Raw genomic sequence first — 22494 nt, 5'->3', positions numbered from 1 at the left:
CCTTGTCCACTTTACTAGTTACATCCTCAAAAAAATTCCAGAAGATTTGTCAAGCATGATTTCCCCTTCATAAATCCATGCTGACTTGGACCGATCCTGTCGCTGTTTTCCAAATGCGCTGCTATTTCATCTTTAATAATTGATTCCAACATTTTCCCCACAACCGATGTCAGGCTAACCGGTCTATAATTCCCTGTTTTCTCTCCCTCCTTTTTTAAAAAGCGGTGTTACATTAGCTACCCTCCAGTCCAAGGAACTGATCCAGAGTCGATAGACTGTTGGAAAATGATCACCAATGCATTCACTATTTCTAGGGCCACTTTACGTACTCTGGGATGCAGACTATGAGGCCCTTGGGATTTATTGGCCTTCAATCCCATCAATTTCCCCATTACAATTTTCTGACTAATAAGGATTTCCTTCAGTTCCTCCTTCTTGCTAGACCCTCGGTTCCCTAGTATTTCTGGAAGTTTATTTGTGTCTTCCTTCATGAAAACAGAACCAAAGTATTTGTTCAATTGGTCTGCCATTTCTTTGTTCCCCATTATAAATTCACCTGATTCTGACTGAAAGGGACCTACGTTTGTCTTCACTAATCTTTTTCTCTTCACATATCTATAGAAGCTTTTGCAGTCAGTTTTTATGTTCCCAGCAAGCTTCCTCTCATACTCTATTTTCCCCCTCCTAATTAAACCCTTTGTCTTCCTCTGATGAATTCTAAATTTCTCCCAGTCCTCAGGTTTGCTGCTTTTTCTCGCCAATGTATATGCCTCTTCCTTGGATTTAACACTATCCTTAATTTCCCTTGTTAGCCATGGTTGAGCCACCTTCCCCGTTTTATTTTTACTCCAGGCAGGGACGTACAATTGTTGAAGTTCATCCATGTGATCTTTAAATGTCTGCCATTGCCTATCCACCGTCAACCCTTTAAGTATAATTCGCCAGTCTATCCGAGCCAATTCACGTCTCATACCATCGAAGTTACCTTTCGTTAAGATCAGGACCCTAGTCTCTGAATTAACTGTGTCACTCTCCATCTTAATAAAGAATTCTACTATATTATGGTCACTCTTCCCCAAGGGGCCTCACACAACAAGATTGCTAATTAGTCCTTTCTCATTACACATCACCCAGTCTAGGATGGCCAGCTCTCTAGTTGGTTCCTCGACATATTGGTCCAGAAAACCATCCCTAATGTACTCCAGGAAATCCTCCTCCACCGTATTGCTATCAGTTTGGTTAGCCCAATCTATATGTAGATTAAAGTCGCCCATGATAACTGCTGTACCTTTATTGCAGGCATCCCTAATTTCTTGTTTGATGCTGTCACCAACCTCACTACTACTGTTTGGTGGTCTGTACACAACTCCCACTAGCGTTTTCTGCCCTTTGGTATTCCGCAGCTCTACCCATACAGATTCCACATCATCCAAGCTAATGTCCTTTCTTACTATTGCGTTAATTTCTTCTTTAACCAGCAATGCTATCCCACCTCTTTTTCCTTTCTGTCTATCCTTCCTGAATGTTAAATACCCGTGGATGTTGAGTTCCCAGCCTTGGTCAGAGCAAAGTAAGAGCGAACTATACACAGCAGGTGACATGTAGTTGAGGCAGGGTTGCTTGTAGTAAGTGGCAGAAGTGGAAATTGATTTCCCATAAACTGTAGTTATACAGGTTTTATTGTGGGTGCATTGTGTAAACAGTATCAAATCTGCAGTCGACCTGGCCCATTTTTTAATAATTGAAGTATTTAAATTGCTGAAGGTGTCCACCAATTTTAATACTGTAATAGGCAAGGTATTGCGGAAGCTGGAAATTTGAAATATAAACTGAAAATGCTGGAAATGCTCAGCAGGTTGAGTAGCATCTGTGGCGAGAGAAACAGTGTTAACGTTTCAGGTCGATGACCATTCGTCAGAGCTGTATAAGGTTATAGATGTAACAGGTTTTAAGCACAGGTGCAGGGGAGGTGGGAGTGGGGAAGGAGGAGCGGAAGCAAGAACAAAAGGGACAGTCTGTGATGGGGTGGAAGTCCGGAGTGATTTAAATGCAAAAGGAATATTCGTCGCTGACAATGCGGTCTCCTCTACTTTGGGAAGACCAAATGCAGATTATGCACCTCTATAATGAAATGCTTCATTCTAACAGACTTATAAATTTAATTTCCCTGCAGTTTCTTTGGCCCCAAGTTTACCAACCCCTTTTTCCAGCGCACTTACTACTCCAAAAACGGCGCCGAAAATGTAGCTGCTGATTCTCCCCACTTCATGGACCGTCCTAGCATGGCAATCACAGTGGGGGCGGAGCTAGAGCCCTGCGCCGAAAACAGTGCCGGCAGCTGTGCGCATGAGCAGTAGCTCCTCACCCTCTCCGCGTCCCGATGCTCGCCGCCCATATCCCTGGCCGAAGGGACAACCCGATGTTCGCCGCCCCTATCCCGGACCGAGTGGCCTGCCGCACAGGCCGGCTGCTGTCTTCCTGCGCTCACTCAGACTCCAGTTCAGTGTATGCGCGTTGTGTGCCAGGGGAAGCTTGCCGGGGAGCCCGGGGGAGCAGGAGCAGGAGCTGGCGCAGCCCAGGGGAGCAGGAGCAGGAGCTGGCGGTGCCGGGGAAGCAGGAGCAGGAGCTGGCGGAGCCCGGTGGAACAGGTGTAGGAGCTGGAGGAGCTCGGGGGAGCAGGAGCTGGAGGATCCTGGGGAGCAGGAGCAGGAGCTGGAGGATCCCGGGGGAGCAGGAGCTGGAGGAGCCCAGTGGGCGCGGTGCGGCTCAATTTCGGGCCACCAGATCAACACCAGGAGTCATACAGCACATTTGCAGGAGAATTCTAAGATTGCGACTACAAAGTAGACCAACATATTTATTTCTATTTATATAGTTCAACAAGAATGAATTGACCCACTGCTTTAGTTAGATTTTGCAGTGCCTCATGCTAGTGTCATATAGTAGAGACTAAAGAAAGCCATAAATGCTGGAGCACCATCACCACAGCCGTACAAGAAGGCCCACCACCACTTTCTCAGGGTAACCAGCCCGGAGGTCTCTCCTGCTGCTTGTTGCGAGCCTCCCGCCCCAAGCCCTGGCCGAAGGGCTTGCCGGTGCGTGCTGCAGTCGGCGAGGTAGGACTTTTTATTTTTTAGTAATTGATTTATTTTTCATTTATTATTGATGATGGTTTTTATGCTTCTTTAATGTTGTTGTGAAGGTGTTTAGTGTTTTGCAAAATCCCCTCTCTTCCCTCCCCTCCCCCCCTCCCATCTCTGGCTACCTGCGCTGATTTCTTAATTCACTGCAAGGTTTTTCTGAGCGGACACAAATGGCCATATATGTTGGCCTAAGTTACTTTGGAGTAACTTTTAGCTGGCTAAACTTGCTTAAATGGCCAAAACAGGCCTAAGTGGCTGGTAACGCCTCCTTTTGAAAAAAAAACTTTAAAAAAAACATAACTAACTCACTTACACTGGAGCAAATTAAATGGGGAGAATTGCCATCTTTAAGTTACTCCAAAAATGTTCTAGTTGCTCAAAAAAAAACAAAGCAACTCCTGGGGAAACTTGGACCCTTTGAAACAAGCTTCTTTTGCAGGCATGATAGGAATCTGCTAACAATTTTACTTGTCTTGCAGCAGTCCTTCCAAATATGCCATATATCTATGGGCCGCGGTTGGTGGTATAGTTAAGGAATATGCCGCCGACAGCTAAACAAAATCCGCAAACCCTTCTTCGAAAAGTTGTTTTCAAACGCTGCAGAGTTGTGCGCAACGTAGTGCCCCAGAGATCCCAGGGGCACAGCATTGTGCGTATACGAACCTGGGATCAAGTGGGGTGGCCTATAAAAGGCTCAGCAGTCCGGGGAGTGTTGACAGACGCGGGAGTCGAGAGAGGCAGCGGCCTATAAAAGGCTCAGCAGTCCGGGGAGCGTCGAGAGAGGCGGGAGTCGAGAGAGGCAGCGGCCTATAAAAGGCTCAGCAGTCCGGGGAGCGTCGAGAGAGGCAGCGGCCTATAAAAGGCTCAGCAGTCCGGGGAGCGTCGAGAGAGGCGGGAGTCGAGAGAGGCAGCGGCCTATAAAAGGCTCAGCAGTCCGGGGAGCGTCGAGAGACGCGGGAGTCGAGAGAGGCAGCGGCCTATAAAAGGCTCAGCAGTCCGGGGAGCGTCAAGAGACGCGGGAGTCGAGAGAGGCAGTGGCCTATAAAAGGCTCAGCAGTCCGGGGAGCGTTGAGAGAGGCGGGAGTCGAGAGAGGCAGCGGCCTATGAAAGGCTCAGCAGTCCGGGGAGCGTCGAGAGAGGCGGGAGTCGAGAGAGGCAGCGGCCTATAAAAGGCTCAGCAGTCCGGGGAGCGTCGAGAGACGCGGGAGTCGAGAGAGGCAGCGGCCTATAAAAGGCTCAGCAGTCCGGGGAGCGTCGAGAGACACGTACTTGTGCAGCTCCAGCTGAGAGAAGTCAAAAAAGAAGTAGAAAGAAATCATAAGGTGACGTCACAGCCAACGTGGTAAGTGATTGGCTGCTGATTGGTGAGTAGTTTTTCTTTTTCTTTATTAGTCAGTAACTTTTAACATTGTTGTCGGCAATTTAAGTGTATCTAAGGGTTAAGTCATGGCAGGACAGCTCGGTCACGTGATATGCTCCTCCTGTACCATGTGGGAACACGGGGACAACACCAGTGTCCCTGACGACTACATGTGCGGGAAGTGTGTCCACCTCCGGCTACTGACGGTCCGCGTTGCGGAGTTGGAGCTGAAGGTGGATTCACTCTGGAGCATCCACGATGCTGAGAATGACGTGAGTATCACGTGTAGCGAGTTGGTCTTACCGCAGGAGAAGGGTCCACAGCCAGCGAGGGAATGGAAGACCAGCAGGAAGAGTAGTGCAAGGAAGGTAGTGCAGGGGTCCCCTGTGGTCATCCCACTGCAAAACAGATACACTGCTTTGAGTGCTGTTGAGGGGGATGACTCATCAGGAGCGGGCAGCAGCAGCCAAGTTCATGGCACCGTGGCTGGCTCTGTTACACAGGAGGGCAGGAAAAAGAGTGGGCGAGCGATAGTGATAGGGGATTCAATTGTAAGGGGAATAGATAGGCGTTTCTGCGGCCGCAACCGAGACTCCAGGATGGTATGTTGCCTCCCTGGTGCAAGGGTCAAGGATGTCTCGGAGCGGGTGCAGGACATTCTAAAAAGGGAGGGAGAACAGCCAGTTGTCGTGGTGCACGTTGGTACCAATGACATAGGTAAAAAAAAGGGATGAGTTCCTACGAAATGAATTTAAGGAGCTAGGAGCTAAATTAAAAAGTAGGACCTCAAAAGTAGTAATCTCGGGATTGCTACCAGTGCCACGTGCTAGTCAGAGTAGGAATCGCAGGATAGCTCAGATGAATACATGGCTTGAGCAATGGTGCAGCAGGGAGGGATTCAAATTCCTGGGGCATTGGAACCGGTTCTGGGGGAGGTGGGACCAGTACAATCCGGACGGTCTGCACCTGGGCAGAATCGGAACCAATGTCCTCGGGGGAGTGTTTGCTAGTGCTGTTGGGGAGGAGTTAAACTAATATGGCAGGGGGATGGGAACCAATGCAGGGAGATAGAGGGAAACAAAAAGGAGGCAAAAACAAAAGACAGAAAGGAGATGAGGAAAAGTGGAGGGCAGAGAAACCCAAGGCAAAGAACAAAAAGGGCCATTGTACAGCAAAATTCTAAAAGGACAGAGGGTGTTAAAAAAACAAGCCTAAAGGCTTTGTGTCTTAATGCAAGGAGTATCCGCAATAAGGTGGATGAATTAACTCTGCAAATAGATGTTAACAAATATGATGTGATTGGGATTACGGAGACGTGGCTCCAGGATGATCAGGGCTGGGAACTCAACATCCAGGGGTATTCAACATTCAGGAAGGATAGAATAAAAGGAAAAGGAGGTGGGGTAGCATTGCTGGTTAAGGAGGAGATTAAGGCAATAGTTAGGAAGGACATTAGCTTGGATGATGTGGAATCTATATGGGTAGAGCTGCAGAACACCAAAGGGCAAAAAACGTTAGTGGGAGTTGTGTACAGACCTCCAAACAGTAGTAGTGATGTTGGGGAGGGCATCAAACAGGAAATTAGGGGTGCGTGCAATAAAGGTGCAGCAGTTATAATGGATGACTTTAATATGCACATAGATTGGGCTAACCAAACTGGAAGCAATACGGTGGAGGAGGATTTTCTGGAGTGCATAAGGGATGGTTTTTTAGACCAATATGTCGAGGAACCAACTAGGGGGGAGGCCATCTTAGACTGGGTGTTATGTAATGAGAGAGGATTAATTAGCAATCTCGTTGTGCGAGGCCCCTTGGGGAAGAGTGACCATAATATGGTGGAATTCTGCATTGGGATGGAGAATGAAACAGTTAATTCAGAGACCATGGTCCAGAACTTAAAGAAGGCTAACTTTGAAGGTATGAGGCGTGAATTGGCTGGGATGCATTGGCGAATGATACTTAAGGGGTTGACTGTGGATGGGCAATGGCAGACATTTAGAGACCGCATGGATGAACTACAACAATTGTACATTCCTGTCTGGCATAAAAATAAAAAAGGGAAGGTGGCTCAACCGTGGCTATCAAGGGAAATCAGGGATAGTATTAAAGCCAAGGAAGTGGCATACAAATTGGCCAGAAATAGCAGCGAACCTGGGGACTGGGAGAAATTTAGAACTCAGCAGAGGAGGACAAAGGGTTTGATTAGGGCAGGGAAAATGGAGTATGAGAAGAAGCTTGCAGGGAACATTAAGGCGGATTGCAAAAGTTTCTATAGATATGTAAAGAGAAAAAGGTTAGTAAAGACAAACGTAGGTCCTCTGCAGTCAGAATCAGGGGAAGTCATAACGGGGAACAAAGAAATGGCGGACCAATTGAACAAGTACTTTGGTTCGGTATTCACGAAGGAGGACACGAACAACCTTCCGGTTATAAAAGGGGTCGGGGGGTCTAGTAAGGAGGAGGAACTGAGGGAAATCCTTATTAGCCGGGAAATTGTGTTGGGGAAATTGATGGGATTGAAGGCCGATAAATCCCCAGGGCCTGATGGACTGCATCCCAGAGTACTTAAGGAGGTGGCCTTGGAAATAGTGGATGCGTTGACAGTCATTTTCCAACATTCCATTGACTCTGGATCAGTTCCTATGGAGTGGAGGGTAGCCAATGTAACCCCACTTTTTAAAAAAGAAGGGAGAGAGAAAACAGGGAATTATAGACCGGTCAGCCTGACATCGGTAGTGGGTAAAATGATGGAATCAATTATTAAGGATGTCATAGCAGTGCATTTGGAAAGAGGTGACATGATAGGTCCAAGTCAGCATGGATTTGTGAAAGGGAAATCATGCTTGACAAATCTTCTGGAATTTTTTGAGGATGTTTCCAGTAGAGTGGATAAGGGAGAACCAGTTGATGTGGTATATTTGGACTTTCAGAAGGCGTTCGACAAGGTCCCACACAAGAGATTGATGTGCAAAGTTAGAGCACATGGGATTGGGGGTAGTGTACTGACATGGATTGAGAACTGGTTGTCAGACAGGAAGTAAAGAGTAGGAGTAAATGGGTACTTTTCAGAATGGCAGGCAGTGACTAGTGGGGTACCGCAAGGTTCTGTGCTGGGGCCCCAGCTGTTTACACTGTACATTAATGATTTAGATGAGGGGATTAAATGTAGTATCTCCAAATTTGCGGATGACACTAAGTTGGGTGGCAGTGTGAGCTGCGAGGAGGATGCTGTGAGGCTGCAGAGCGACTTGGATAGGTTAGGTGAGTGGGCAAATGCATGGCAGATGAAGTATAATGTGGATAAATGTGAGGTTATCCACTTTGGTGGTAAAAACAGAGAGACAGACTATTATCTGAATGGTGACAGATTAGGAAAAGGGGAGGTGCAAAGAGACCTGGGTGTCATGGTACATCAGTCATTGAAGGTTGGCATGCAGGTGCAGCAGGCGGTTAAGAAAGCAAATGGCATGTTGGCCTTCATAGCAAGGGGATTTGAGTACAGGGGCAGGGAGGTGTTGCTACAGTTGTACAGGGCATTGGTGAGGCCACACCTGGAGTATTGTGTACAGTTTTGGTCTCCTAACCTGAGGAAGGACATTCTTGCTATTGAGGGAGTGCAGCGAAGGTTCACCAGACTGATTCCCGGGATGGCGGGACTGACCTATCAAGAAAGACTGGATCAACTGGGCTTGTATTCACTGGAGTTCAGAAGAATGAGAGGGGACCTCATAGAAACATTTAAAATTCTGATGGGGTTAGACAGGTTAGATGCAGGAAGAATGTTCCCAATGTTGGGGAAGTCCAGAACCAGAGGTCACAGTCTAAGGATAAGGGGTAAGCCATTTAGGACCGAGATGCGGAGGAACTTCTTCACCCAGAGAGTGGTGAACCTGTGGAATTCTCTACCACAGAAAGTAGTTGAGGCCAATTCACTAAATATATTCAAAAAGGAGTTAGATGAGGTCCTTACTACTAGGGGGAACAAGGGGTATGGCGAGAAAGCAGGAATGGGGTACTGAAGTTGAATGTTCAGCCATGAACTCATTGAATGGCGGTGCAGGCTGGAAGGGTCCGAATGGCCTACTCCTGCACCTATTTTCTATGTTTCTATGTTCCTCTCACTTCCTGACTCTTAGCCAATCAGGAAACAGAGGAGATTGCTGATTTGCCCACAACTCAATTTAAATAATTTAGCAGCCAAAAATGCTATTTTATTAATAAATTACGATCATTGTAATAGTATTTAAAACACACTAGGTTTCAACATTCATCGAATTCAATGAAATACTGAAAAATCTTGAGATACTTTTTACTGAAGGTGTCCTTAAAACCATAAAACTCGATTAGGCTGTTTTAACATTCATCCTTTGGGCCTTGATAACATAAACCTATAATTACAGTCCCCTGGGCTCCTCCTCCTATTGAATTTGTTTCTCCTCTATTAGACTAACAAATTTTGATTAATTTAGATAATCTAAAATTGAGAGTTTAAATGTCCGATAACTTGTTCAAATCATGAAAATGAATTAAATCCTACCTTAAATAGAAGTTGGGAAATAATTAAACTGAAACTGTAAAAGGCGTTGGGCAGCAAAGACGGTGACACAAAAATGCCGTTTTCAAACTCGAACAAATGAAAGTCACTATCTGCTCAGACACGAACCAGTGCCTCATTGTCATGGGCTGTAGCATAAGCAAATACAATTTTCTCATTCTCCCACCTCTAACGCTGTGCAGCAGGCTTCTGCGCCTGTTTGCACTGGATGTAAAATATTTTCAGGGTAATTAATGCGCAGTAGGTGGGCAATTAACTTTTCGCCAGCATGTTGATTTGAATGAGGAGGTGACACGTGCAGCAAAGCCGATGCACAGTCAGAACTCGACAGATCGCAAGTTCGGAATATAGCACAACCGCATGCGGATATCCCGAACTTGCGGTCAATTTCAAAGCCGGTATGACGACATACTCTTGAGACTATGCTGTCGTACCGACCGTGAATTCAGGGCCATGATGTCAGCAAGGATAGCCCACTTGATACTTCCCCTTGACGTTTAATGGCATTACCATTGCCGAATCCCCCATCATCAACGTCCTGGGAGGTGGGTGGTGGGTCACCAGAAACTTAACTGGACCAGCCACATAAATACTGTGGCTACAAGGGCAGGTCAGAAGCTGGATATTCTGCAGCAAGTGACTCGTCTCCCGACTCCCTAAAGCCATTCCACCATCTACAAAGCACAAGTCAGGAGTGTGATAAAATACTCTCCGCTTGCTTGGATGAGTGCAACTCCAACAACACTCTAGAAGCTCAACACCATCCAGAACAAAGCAGCACACTTGATTGACACCCCACCCACCACCTTCAACATTTACTCCTTCCACCACCGGCGCACCATGGCTGCAATGTGCTCCATCTACAAGATGCACTGCAGAAACTCGGGAAGGCTTCTTCGACAGCACCTCCCAAACCTGCATCCTCTACCACCTATAAGGATAAGGGCAGCAGGTACATGGGAACACCACCACCTCCAAGTTCCCCTCCAAGTTACACACCATCCTGACTTTAAAATATATCACCGTTCCTTCATCATCCCTGGGTCAAAATCCTGGAACTCCCTACCTAACAGCACTGTGGGAGTAACTTCATCAACGGACTGCAGTGGTTTGAGAAGGTGGCTCACTTTCAGCTTCTCAAAGGCAGTTAGGGATGGGTAATAAATGCTAGCCTCGCCAGTGACGCCCACATCCCATGAATCAATTTTTTAAAAAAACACTGCTTCCTTCCCTTTAATCCACATTTATTTCTTACCCATGGTATCCACTGATCTTTGTTTGTAAAGGACTCTTGTGTCAAAAGACTTTAGGTGTGCTATATTATATGGCTCCTGTCTACCAATTTAGGGCATCATCACTTTAAAAAAAAAACACTATCACCACCTCAGTCAAGATTTGCACCTCATATAGGCACACAGCTGGTCTTTCATTCTACTTCTGTTTATTGAACCTTTAATTTTCCAACTGTTGAGATCAGGGTAATGGAACTGTAAATATGACAACTATATTTGCCCGTTTCCAATGTGTTGGAACCACCCTGAAGTTCATTGATTCTTTCAACATGATTATTGCTTCACAAATCTTCAGCCTTGTCTCTCCAAATATCTTTGAGTATGGTTCATAAAACTCACGGATTTATTAGCTTTTGAACCAATCTCTCCTTCAGTAATATCAAAGTCATGAAGAACACCCACCGTTGAAACCCACGAAGGTCAGGGAGTATTGAAAGTAATTGGCAAAAGGAAAGGAGGCAAGATTACAAGGGGACTCAAGTCAAAATTGTTTTCCTGACATACCAATTTAGGAAGTAGTCGTATACCTGTACTATATTCACAAGTTGAGTCTTTGTAATGGGAGAATTTTGTAATCCAGCAAAGGAGGACAAAGGGTTTAATTAGGAGAGGGAAAATAGAGTATGAGAGGAAGCTTGCTGGGAACATAAAAACTGACTACAAAAGCTTCTATAGATATGTGAAGAGAAAAAGATTAGTGAAGACAAACGTAGGTCCCTTGCAGTCAGATTCAGGTGAATTTATAATGGGGAACAAAGAAATGGCAGACCAGTTAAACAAATACTTTGGTTCTGTCTTCACGAAGGAAGACACAACTAACCTTCTGGAAATACTAGGGAACCGAGGGTCTAGTGAGAAGAGGAACTGAAGGAAATTCTTATTAGGCGGGAAATTAAAGATGAAATAGCACATTTGGAAAGCAGTGACGGGATCGGTCCAAGTCAGCATGGATTTATGAAAGGGAAATCCTGCTTGACAGATCTTCTAGAATTTTTTGAGGATGTAACTGGTTGAGTGGACAAGGGAGAACCAGTGGATGCGGTGTATTTGAACTTTCAAAAGGCTTTTGACAAGGTCCCACACAAGAGATTGGTGTGCAGAATTAAAGCACATGGTATTGGGGGTAAGATACTGACGTGGATAGAGAACTGGTTGGCAGAAAGGAAGCAGAGAGTCGGGATGGCAGGCAGTGACTAGTGGGGTGCTGCAGGGCTTAGTGCTGGGATCCCAGCTATTTACAATATACATTAATGATTTGGATGAGGGAATTAAGTGTAATATCTTGAAGTTTGCAGATGAAACTAAGCTAGGTGACGGTGTGAGCTGTGAGGAGGATGCTAAAAGGCTGCATGGTGACTTGGATAGTTTAGGTGAATGGGCAAACGCGTGGCAGATGCAGTATAATGTGAATAAATGTGAGGTTATCCACTTTGGGGGCAAAAAGACAAAGGCAGAATATGATCTGAATGGCGACAGATTAGGAAACATAGAAACAGAAAAATAGGTGCAGGAGTAGGCCATTCGGCCCTTCTAGCCTGCACCACCATTCAATGAGTTCATGGCTGAACATGCAACTTCAGTACCCCCTTCCTGCTTTCTCACCATACCCCTTGATCTCCCTAATAGTAAGGACTTCATCTAACTCCCTTTTGAATATATTTAGTGAATTGGCCTCAACTACTTTCTGTGGTAGAGAATTCCACATGTTCACCACTCTCTGGGTGAAGAAGTTTCTCCTCATCTCGGTCCTAAATGGCTTACCCCTTATCCTTAGACTGTGACCCCTGGTTCTGGACTTGCCCAACATTGGGAACATTCTTCCTGCATCTAACCTGTCTAAACCCCTCAGAATCTTAAACGTTTCTATGAGGTCCCCTCTCATTCTTCTGAACTCCAGTGAATACAAGCCCAGTTGATCCAGTCTTTCTTGATAGGTCAGTCCCACCATCCCGGGAATCAGTCTGGTGAACCTTCGCTGCACTCCCTCAATAGCAAGAATGTCCTTCCTCAAGTTAGGAGACCAAAACTGTACACAATACTCCAGGTGTGGCCTCACCAAGGTCCTGTACAACTGTAGCAACACCTCCCTGCCCCTGTACTCAAATCCCCTCGCTATGAAGGCCAACATGCCATTTGCTTTCTTAACCGCCTGCTGTACCTGCATGCCAACAAAAGGGGAGGTGCAGCGAGACCTGGGTGTCATGTTACATCAGTCATTGAAAGTTGGCATGCAGGTTCAGCAGGCGGTAAAGAAGGCAAATGGTATGTTTGCCTTCATAGCTAGGGGATTTGAGTATAGGAGCAGGGAGGTCTTACTGCAGTTGTACAGGGCCTTAGTGAGGCCTCACCTGGAATATTGTGTTCAATTTTGGTCTCCTAATCTAAGAAAGGACATTCTTGCTATTGAGTGAGCGCAGCGAAGGTTCACCAGACTGATTCCCGGGATGGCAGGACTGACATATGAGGAGAGATTGGATCGACTTGGCCTGTATTCACTGGAGTTTAGAAGGATGAGAGGGGATCTCATAGAAACATACAAAATTCTGACGGGATTGGACAGATTAGATGCAGGAAGAATGTTCCCGATGTTGGGGAAGTCCAGATAAAGGGTAAGCCATTTATGACTGAGATGAGGAGAAACTTATTCAATCAGAGAGTTGTAAACCTGTGGAATTCCCTACCGCAGAAAGTTGTTGATGCCAGTTCATTGGATATATTCAAAGGGGAGTTAGATATGGCCCTTACGGCTAAAGGGATCAAGGGGTATGGAGAGAAAGCAGGAAAGGGGTACTGAGATAAATGATCAGCCATGATCTTATTGAATGGTGGTGCAGGCTCGAAGGGCTAAATGGCCTACTCCTGCACCTATTTTCTATGTTTCCATGTTTCTATCCAAGTTGTATATTCCCAATTTATGTTGGGCTGACTGAAGATTCTCCTCTTTCTCTTGTCTTCCCTCCCCTGCCACAATCTATTATTTTTGCTCATCTTTCTAATTTCAGAATTTTCTTTATTTTGGGCTGTCTGTCTGCAGCAGATTCCAAATGTTGACTTAATCCTTTTCTTGTATATATCTAGTCATGGAATTTCATACCACAGCTTTTGCTGCAATACTGACTCAACTAGTTTAACCTCCCACACATGTCCCTTACATACCTTCCTGAATGCTCTGTGCCCTTGTAACTCATTTAATTTCCATGATCCCTTGTTAGCCATGCGTCTGATTCCTCAGTGGTATTTACTGGTGCCATCCTGCCTCTAGCTCAACCAATTGTTTTGGATGCTTCTGGCATTTGTATACCTACATCTAATTTTAATCTTTTCTCCTTAACCTTCCAATCTGGTTGTCTAATCTTGCTGTCTAGATCATCATCATAGGCTTGCTTCCACTCTTGAAGTGAGTTCTTTTGGTGGCTGAACAGTCCAATACGAGAGCCACAGACCCCGTCACAGGTGTGACAGACACTCGTCGAGGGAAGGGGTGGGTGGGACTGGTTTGCCGCACGCTCCTTCCGCTGCCTGTGCTTGACCTCTTCATGCTCTCGGCGTTGAGATTCGAAGAGTTCAACGCCCTCCTAGATGCACTTTCTACACCTAGAGCGGTCTTGGGCCAGCGACTCCCAGGTGTCAGTGGAGATGTCGCACTTTATCAGGGAGGCTTTGAGGGTGTCCTTGTAATGTTTCCGCTGCCCACCTTTGGCTTGTTTGCCGTGAAGGAGCTCCGCATAGAGCATTTGCTTAGGGTGTCTCGTGTCTGGCATGCGAACTGTGTGGCCTGCCCAGCGAAGCTGTTTGAGTGTGGTCAGTGCTTCAATGCTGGGGATGTTAGCCTGGATGAGGACATTGATGGTGCGCCTGTCCTCCCAGGGGATTTGCAGGATCTTGCGGAGACATCGTTGGTGATATATCTCCAGCGACTTGAGGTGTCTTCTGTACATCGTCCATGCCTCTGCTCCATACAGGAGGCCGGGTATTACTACAGCCCTACAAACCATGAGCTTGGTGGTAGATTTGAGGGCCTGGTCTTCGAATACTCTTTTCCCCAGGTGGTCGAAGGCTGCACTGGCGCACTGGAGGCGATGTTGAATCTCTGTATCAATATCTGCTTTTGTTGATAAGAGGCTCCCGAGGTATGGGAAATGGTCCATGTTGTTGAGGGCCGCGCTGTGAATCTTGATGACTGGGGGGGAAGTGCTTTGCAGCGAGGACAGGCTGGTGGAGGACCTTTGTCTTACGGATGTTAAGCGTAAGGCCCATGCTTTCATATGCCTCGATGAATACATCAACTATATCCTGGAGATAATGTGATGCTGTTTACAATGTTGTATTCTTGGCCTTGCTAATGACTTCCAATATCCTGTGTGTTCTTGCGCATAGTCCTCAACCCACCCTGCCTGTAGCAATCATCGGACTGCACTCATTTGCTATTTCTATGTTCTTCAAGCCTCCTGCTGCCTGCCCTATTTAAATGCTGTCCATCCCTGCTGCATTCTGCTTTCTGTATTCTGAAACATCTGAATATTGATGAACTCAAATAAAAACAGAAAATGCTGGTCTATGATAGGGTGGAGTGCAGGAGTGATTGAATGACAAAAGGGATGATGCTGCAATGTAGGAGGTCCTCGTATGGGCTGATGCTTGGAGTAGAAATCCCCTATCGGTACACAAACGGCGGGGTTTTCTGCACCCCTGGGGTCTACTTTCTCCAGAGCCTTCTCAGACCATGGGAGCCTTCTCCACTGCAAGCTTTTCCATGCTTCCCTCACCCTCTGTTATTCTGCTGTATTCATTTACATTTCCTTTGGACCTATCTTTTGTATTTTTACTTGTCCTATTACCACCCCCTTTTGCCTTGAATTATCATCACTTTTGTCATTTAATCATTCCTACCCTCTACCTGATCACAAACCTTCCCCATAGCTCTTGCTTCCTCACCCCTTTTCACTGGCTCTATATGTGCTTAAAAACTGTTAATTTCTAATATCTCCCAATTCTAATGAAAGTTAATTGACCTGAAACGTTAACTCTGTTTCTCTTTCCACAGATGGTGCCTGGTCTGCTGAGTGACAGCATTTTTTGTTTTTATTTCAGATTTCCAGCATCTGCAGTATTTTTCTTTTGTAGTTACTTTGCTTCTCTTGAACCATTCAGATAGTCAATTTTCCTTTTGGCCTCACTTTTCACCCTTCTTGTCCAGAACTGTGCCCAACACCTATTCTTTGATGGTCTAAACGTTGCCTTTTCTTTATATCATTAATCTCCCCTAGTATCTCTTCCATCTTCTATGATTCTATGAAATGGGCCGCTGTAGCTTAAAATCAAAACATTTGGGGTGGAGATCCCCTACCGGTACATGGCCGGCGGAGTGATCCACACCTCTGGTGTAACACCCTACCTACCTTTCTCCGTCACATTTCCGGACTATGGGGCAATGTTATTTGGCATTTGGAAAAGTATGCGCTTATAAATGAAAGTCAGCACAGGTTTGTTGAAGGCAAATCGTGTTTGACTAACTTGATTGAGTTCTTTGAAGTAACGGAGCGGATTGATGAGGGTAGTGTGGTTGATGTTATGTATATGGACTTTCAAACGGTGTTTGCTAAAGTACCACATAATAGACGTGTTAGCAAAATTAAAGCCCATGGGATTAAAGAGACACTCGCAGTGTGGATACAAAATTGACTAAGGGACAGAAAGCAGACAGTAGTGGTGAATGATTGTTTTTCAGACTGGAGGAAAGTATACAACGGTGTTCCGCAAGGGTCGATATTAGGACCACTGCTCTTTTTGATAGATATTAATGACCTGGACTTGAGTATACAGGCCTTTATTTCAAGGTTTGTAGAGGACATGAAACTCGGAAATTAAGTAAATAGTGAGGAGGATAGTAACAGACTTCACGAGGTCACAGATAGACTGATGAAATGGACAGACACATGGCAGATGAAATTTAATACCGAGAAATGTGAACTAATTGTATCATTTAGAGACAATATAAACTAAATTATACAATTTTAAATAGGATGCAGGAACAGAGATCTTTGAAGATGGCAGGACAAGTTGAGAAGGCAGTTAAAAATGCATAAGGGATCCTTGACTTTATGAATTGGAGAAATAGAGTATAAAAGCAAGGAAGCTATGCTAAACATTTATAAAACACTGGTTCGGCCTAAGCTGGTGAATTGTGTTCAATTCTGTGCGCCATATTTTAGGAAGGATGTCAAAGCCTGAGAGAGCATGCAGAAGAGATTTACGAAAATGGTATCAGGGATAAGGGACTTTAGTTATATGGTAAGACTCGAGAAGCTCAGGTTGTTCTCCTTGGAGCAGAAAAACATTAAGAGGAAATTTGATAGAGCTGTTCAGAATTATGAAGGATTTTGATAGCGTAAATAGGAGAAACTGTTTCTAGTTGGCAAAGAGAACCAAAGGCGACATGAGGAAACATTTTTTTTAAATAGCGAATTTTTGTGATCTGGAATGCGCTGCCTGAAAGAGTGGTGGAAGCAGATTCAATAGTAACTTTCAAAAGGGAATTGGATAAATACTTGAAGGGGAAAAAATGCAGGTCTATGGGGAAAGAGCAGGGGAGTAAGACTATCTGGATAGCGCTACCAAAGAGCCGCCTCAGACACAATGAGCTGAATGGCCTCCTTCTGTGCTGTATCATTCTAAGGGCTAGAAATTCGGTTCTTAGCGAAAACGGTATTTTTTCACCAAAATTAGCGTTACTGCTTCGCTATCGCTATCAGGCCGGAAATTCAAGCTTTAATTTGTGCAGCGGTAAGAATCGGTGTTGCACGAGGATTCACGGCGCAAACTGCATACCCCGCCAACTTTAGTCCGAGACCAATACTGCTGCAAGGAGGGCGGAAAAACACCTAAAAATAAAGTGGAAAAAACAAAAAACAAAAAATGCACAAAACATTTACAAGACACCTATCTATCGAATCGCTGAAAAAGAATTAAAAAATAAAAATGTTAACGTACCTTTTTTTGCAGGTCTTCATACTTACCGCTGCTCCAAGGGCTGCAATGCAGCTTTTGACATGTTGGTATTTTTCGCACAAAATACGGATGCGCAGGAAGCAATATTTTTGGCAAAAACACTATTTTGGGTGGAAACATCACCGAAATTCCCGGCAATCGGTTTTTCGCCAAATATGGTGAAATAGCACCAAAAAGATGGTCGCAAAGTCAGTGAATTTCTAGTCCTAAGAGTTCATTTTTTGTTTTGCATTATTTTTGTGACAGCAGGTGATTTTAGATTCTCATAAGTATTGAGTCTGGCATCATTAGTTTCCCTGAATCTTCTATACTTTGTCCCTTTCTGTCTATCAGATGTCTTCTGTTATTTTTTTTTACATCACTGCTGGTCAGACTCCCTATTGGAATCTCAATCCACTTTCCTTTCCATTATCCCTCAATATTGTTTTCAATATTCAGGGCTACAGACTTGAGCTATATCCTTGACACTTGATAATTGCTCCCTTATTAACCACTGTCCAGTCTTCAACTCGGATTACTCCTTTTTTTCTCCCGCACTCTCAGGCTGTCACAGTTTCCAAGTCACACTCTCTAAGGTTGACCTTGTAGTGGAATATTGTATGATTTGACTCCTTAAAGAGTTTATTTCAAATAATCTGTAACTTTCCAGTATGTTTCAGTTGTCCCTTCATAGCTTGTTTAATGAAGATACTCCTGGCTCTTACTATATATAATAAGTTTTGTTTCAGTATTAAGGTGTGTGAGCTGAAAATATGAAAAAGTCTCATGTCCCTGGATCTGCTGGCGGTTTAATTGTCTGGTGTAAATTGACATTGTCATCTCCAATTTCACATAAGCATGCTAGCAAAGTTCTGCTAACCTTGATGTCGATCATTGTACATCTATATATCCGTCTTTTGGTGTCCGATTGTAGGAATGAATGTTGGATTCCAATTTGCTTTCTGATTTAGTCTAGGCTATCAATGTTGCGTCATTGATCATTTGTTTAGCAGGGACCAATCAAATCCAGTAACAAATACAGAAAGCAGCCATTGCAGTTCTGCATCAAAGCTGAAAATTTAAGTTGAAAGAACTCCAACTATCTAAAAGTTGTAACTGAAGGTTTAACTAATTAGCTAAGTTGAAGTAGAGTGGACAAGGGAGAACCAGTGGATGTGGTGTATTTGGACTTTCAAAAGGCCTTTGATAAGGTACCACATAAGAGATTGGTGTACAAGATCAAGGCACATGGTATTGGGGGTAATATACTGGCGTGGATGGAGAATTGGTTGGCAGGCAGCAAGCAGAGAGTCGGGATAAACGGGTCCTTTTCAGAATGGGAGGCAGTAACTAGTGGAGTACCGCAGGGCTCAGTGCTGGGACCCCAGCTCTTCACAATATACATTAATGATTTGGATGAAGGAATTGAGTGTAATATCTCAAAGTTTGCAGATGACACTAAACTGGGTGGCGGTGTGAGCTGTGAGGAGGATGCTAAGAGGCTGCACGGTGATTTGGACAGGTTAGGAGAGTGGGCAAATGCACGGCAGATACAGTATAATGTGGATAAATGTGAGGTTATCCACTTTGGTGGCAAAAACACGAAGGCAGAATATTATCTGAATGGCGGCAGATTAGGAAAAGGGGAGGTTCAACGAGACCTGGATGTCATGGTTCATCAGTCATTGAAAGTTGGCATGCAGGTACAGCAGGCGGTGAAGGCGGCAAATGGCATGTTGGCCTTCATAGCTAGGGGATTTGAATATAGGAGCAGGGAGGTCTTACTGCAGTTGTACAGGGCCTTGGTGAGGCTTCACCTGGAATATTGTGTTCAGTTTTGGTCTCCTAATCTGAGGAAGGGCATTCTTGCTATTGAGGGAGTGCAGCGAAGGTTCACCAGACTGATTCCAGGGATGGCTGGACTGACATATGAGGAGAGACTGGATCAACTGGGCCTTTATACACTGGAGTTTAGAAGGATGAGAGGGGATCTCATAGAAACGTATAAGATTCTGATGGGACAGGTTAGATGCGGGAAGAATGTTCCTGATGTTGGGGAAGTCCAGAACCAGGAGACACAGTCTTAGGATAAGGGGCAGGCCGTTTAGGACCGAGATGAGGAGAAACTTCTTCACTCAGAGAGTTGTTAACCTGTGGAATTCCCTGCCGCAGAGAGTCGTTGATGCCAGTTCATTGGATATATTCAAGAGGGAGTTAGATGTGGCCCTTACGGCTAAAGGGATCAAGGGGTCTGGAGAGAAAGCGGGAAAGAAGTTCTGAGGTGAATGATCAACCATGATCATATTGAATGGTGGTGCAGGCTTGAAGGGCCGAATGGCCTACTCCTCCACCTATTTTCGATGTTTTTATGTTTCTATCTGTAGGCATCTAAAAATCTTGGTTTTAAATAAAGTGTTAACTAAGCCTTTGCCTGATCAAGCTTGAGGCTTCAGACAAGTTTTGGACTGAATTTTTGAGAGAGTCCAAAGTTGTCAACAGCTAATAACTACCCAGTTCTAGGTTTTAAAACACTTTGTTCATGAGAAACGTCACTGGATATCACCTTGTCCATTTATTTTTTTTAAAGTTGAAATCAAGAACACAAAGTTCCACTGAAACCTCATAGGCTTTCCCCACAATGCATTGAGGCTAACTGGTTCTGCCAAATAGTTCTTCTTAATGTTTACATAGAGATCATCATCATCATCATAGGCAGTACCTCGGAATCGAGGAAGACTTGCTTCCACTCCTGAAGTGAGTTCTTAGGTGGCTGAACAGTCCGATACGAGAGCCACAGACTCGATCACAGGTGGGACAGATAGTCATTGAGGGATGGGGTGGGTGGGACTGGTTTGCCGCACTCTTTCCGCTGCCTGCGCTTGATTTCTGCATGCTCTCAGCGTCGAGACTCTCGGTGCTCAGCGCCCTCTCCGTTGCACTTCCTCCACTTAGGGCGGTCTTGGGCCAGGGACTCCCAGGTGTCAGTGGGGATGTCGCACTTTATCAGGGAGGCTTTTAGGATGTCCTTGTAACGTTTCTGCTGCCCACCTTTGGCTCGTTTGCCATGAAGGAGCTCCGAGTAGAGCATTTGCTTTGGGAGTCTCGTGTCTGGCATGCGAACTATGTGGCCTGCCCAGTGGAGCTGATCGAGTATGGTCAGTGCTTCAATGCTGGGGATGTTAGCCTGGGTGAGGACGCTGATGTTGGTGTGCCTGTCCTCCCAGGGGATTTGTAGGATCTTGCAGAGACATCGTTGGTGATATTTCTCCAGCAACTTGAGGTGTCTGCTGTACATGATCCATGTCTCTGAGCCATACAGGAGAGCAGGTATTACTACAGCCCTGTAGACCATGAGCTTGGTGGCAGTTTTGAGGGCTTGGTCTTCAAACACTCTTTTCCTCAGGCGGCCGAAGGCTGCACTGGTGCACTGGAGGCTGTGTTGGATCTCGTCGTCGATGCCTGCTCTTGTTGATAGGAGGCTCCCGAGATATGGGAAGTGGTGCACGGTGTCCAGGGCCGTACCGTGGATCTTGGATGACTGGGGGGCAATGCTGTGTGGTGAGGGCAGGCTGGTCGAGGACCTTTGTCTAGTGATGTTTAGCGTAAGGCCCATGCTTTCGTATGCCTTAGTAAATACGTCAACTATATCCTGGAGTTCAACCTCTCTATGTGTGCAGACGCAGGCGTCGTCCGCGTACTGTAGCTCGACGACAGAGGTTGGGGTGGTCTTGGACCTGGCCTGGAGATGGCGCAGGTTGAACAGGTTCCCACTGGTTCTGTAGTTTAGTTCCACTCCAGCGGGAAGCTTGTTGACTGTGAGGTGGAGCATGGTGGCAAGAAAGATTGAGAAGAGGGTTGGGGCAATGACGCAGCCCTGTTTGACCCCGGTCTGGATACATGCTAATTGTAACACTTACGGGCCTCTTGTCAGAAAATCCTTTCATGTTTTTTACCTTTTGTTTCTCATCTTCTATTTGCCCAATTCAGCTGAAAATTTGATTTTATAGATACACTTGTAATAGGTGATCTACCATTAGCAAAGCTAGAAGAAATTATTGGCAATGGACAGGCATATAACGTGCCATTTCAAAATGTATAAACGCTAGTCAAAATGATGTTTAATTGCATTTTTTTTCCCTTTTTAGGGTAGGTTCTCCTCAGTCTCTCTAAATGAGGAGATTTTGAGAGAAGGTCTTGGGCGAGTTGTTAATATTGAGGGCCTACACTCTAATCCCAAACTGTACTGGAGGTTGCAGACAAGGTTGCTTAAAGCAGAACTGAAAGCCCTGAAAAATGGTAAAGGCATCTGGAAAGAACCTCCTTTATTAGAAAGAATCTCCAATCATTTACAAAATTCTAAGATTTTGCATGACCTGATATCATGGGTCAGATTTCTCAGAAAAAAATAAGTTGTTAATATTCAGTTGATGAAAAATGTTGCAGAGTTACTGTGTACAGTAAATCTAACTGCTTTCCAACTAGTATGTCATGTTTTATGTCTTGTTTAAGTATGTAATTACTAGTGCAAAATGCATTACCCTGGTTTAAGATACAAAGACCCATCAGTAATGACTGTGCAAAATGTTGTATCTTGACTTGTCCAGTGTTCTAAACCATTTACGGGAATGTTGCAATTAAACAAAGCCTGTGCATTGCACTCTACTAGCTCTGCTGTTTCACGTTAGTGTTTTCCATTCATTAGTAGGATGATATTCCACGAGAGAGAAATGACTTGTGTGCTGGAGCTATGCTATACATTATCTAATGGGAGGATCAATATTTTGCAACCAAATAATTGGCTGGTGCCTTCTATCTGTGACCTTAAGCAAGTACATAGTGAAACCTGTATAAATGGACATGCCCCAAAAACGGACACTTACTGAGAGACTTAAATAACTTGCATGATAAAATATACAAGAGGCACTCTGAAACCATGGACACTCTCAAATTACGAACTAGGGAGAGCCTTCAATATACCAAGCTCTTTTATAAATTAAAACAACAAAGCTGTTGTATCTGGAACCTTCATAGAATCATCGAAATTTACAGCACGAATGGAGGCCATTTTGGCCCATCGTGTCCGCACTGGCCAACAAAGAGCTATCCAGCCTAATCCCACTTTCCAGCTCTTGGTCCGTAGCCTTATAGGTTACGACA

General features: G+C 45.0%; 1 protein-coding gene across 1 annotated transcript in view; it reads left to right on the top strand.

Annotated features, from left to right (window-relative positions):
- c18h3orf33 (c18h3orf33 homolog (H. sapiens)) overlaps window positions 1-21998 on the top strand; it is a 33682-nt gene extending 11684 nt beyond the window's left edge. The window contains exon 5 of the mRNA XM_070883538.1: window positions 21483-21998. Coding sequence (XP_070739639.1) covers window positions 21483-21746 — 264 coding nt within the window. The 3' untranslated portion in view covers window positions 21747-21998. The remainder of the gene's footprint in view (window positions 1-21482) is intronic.
- The last annotated feature ends 496 nt before the right edge of the window (window positions 21999-22494 follow it).

The sequence above is a fragment of the Pristiophorus japonicus genome, chromosome 6 (genome assembly GCF_044704955.1).
Source record: "Pristiophorus japonicus isolate sPriJap1 chromosome 6, sPriJap1.hap1, whole genome shotgun sequence".
Taxonomy (NCBI): Eukaryota; Metazoa; Chordata; class Chondrichthyes; family Pristiophoridae; genus Pristiophorus; species Pristiophorus japonicus.
Note: the sequence above shows the minus strand (reverse complement) of the source record. Positions and strands in the feature narration are given on the sequence as shown.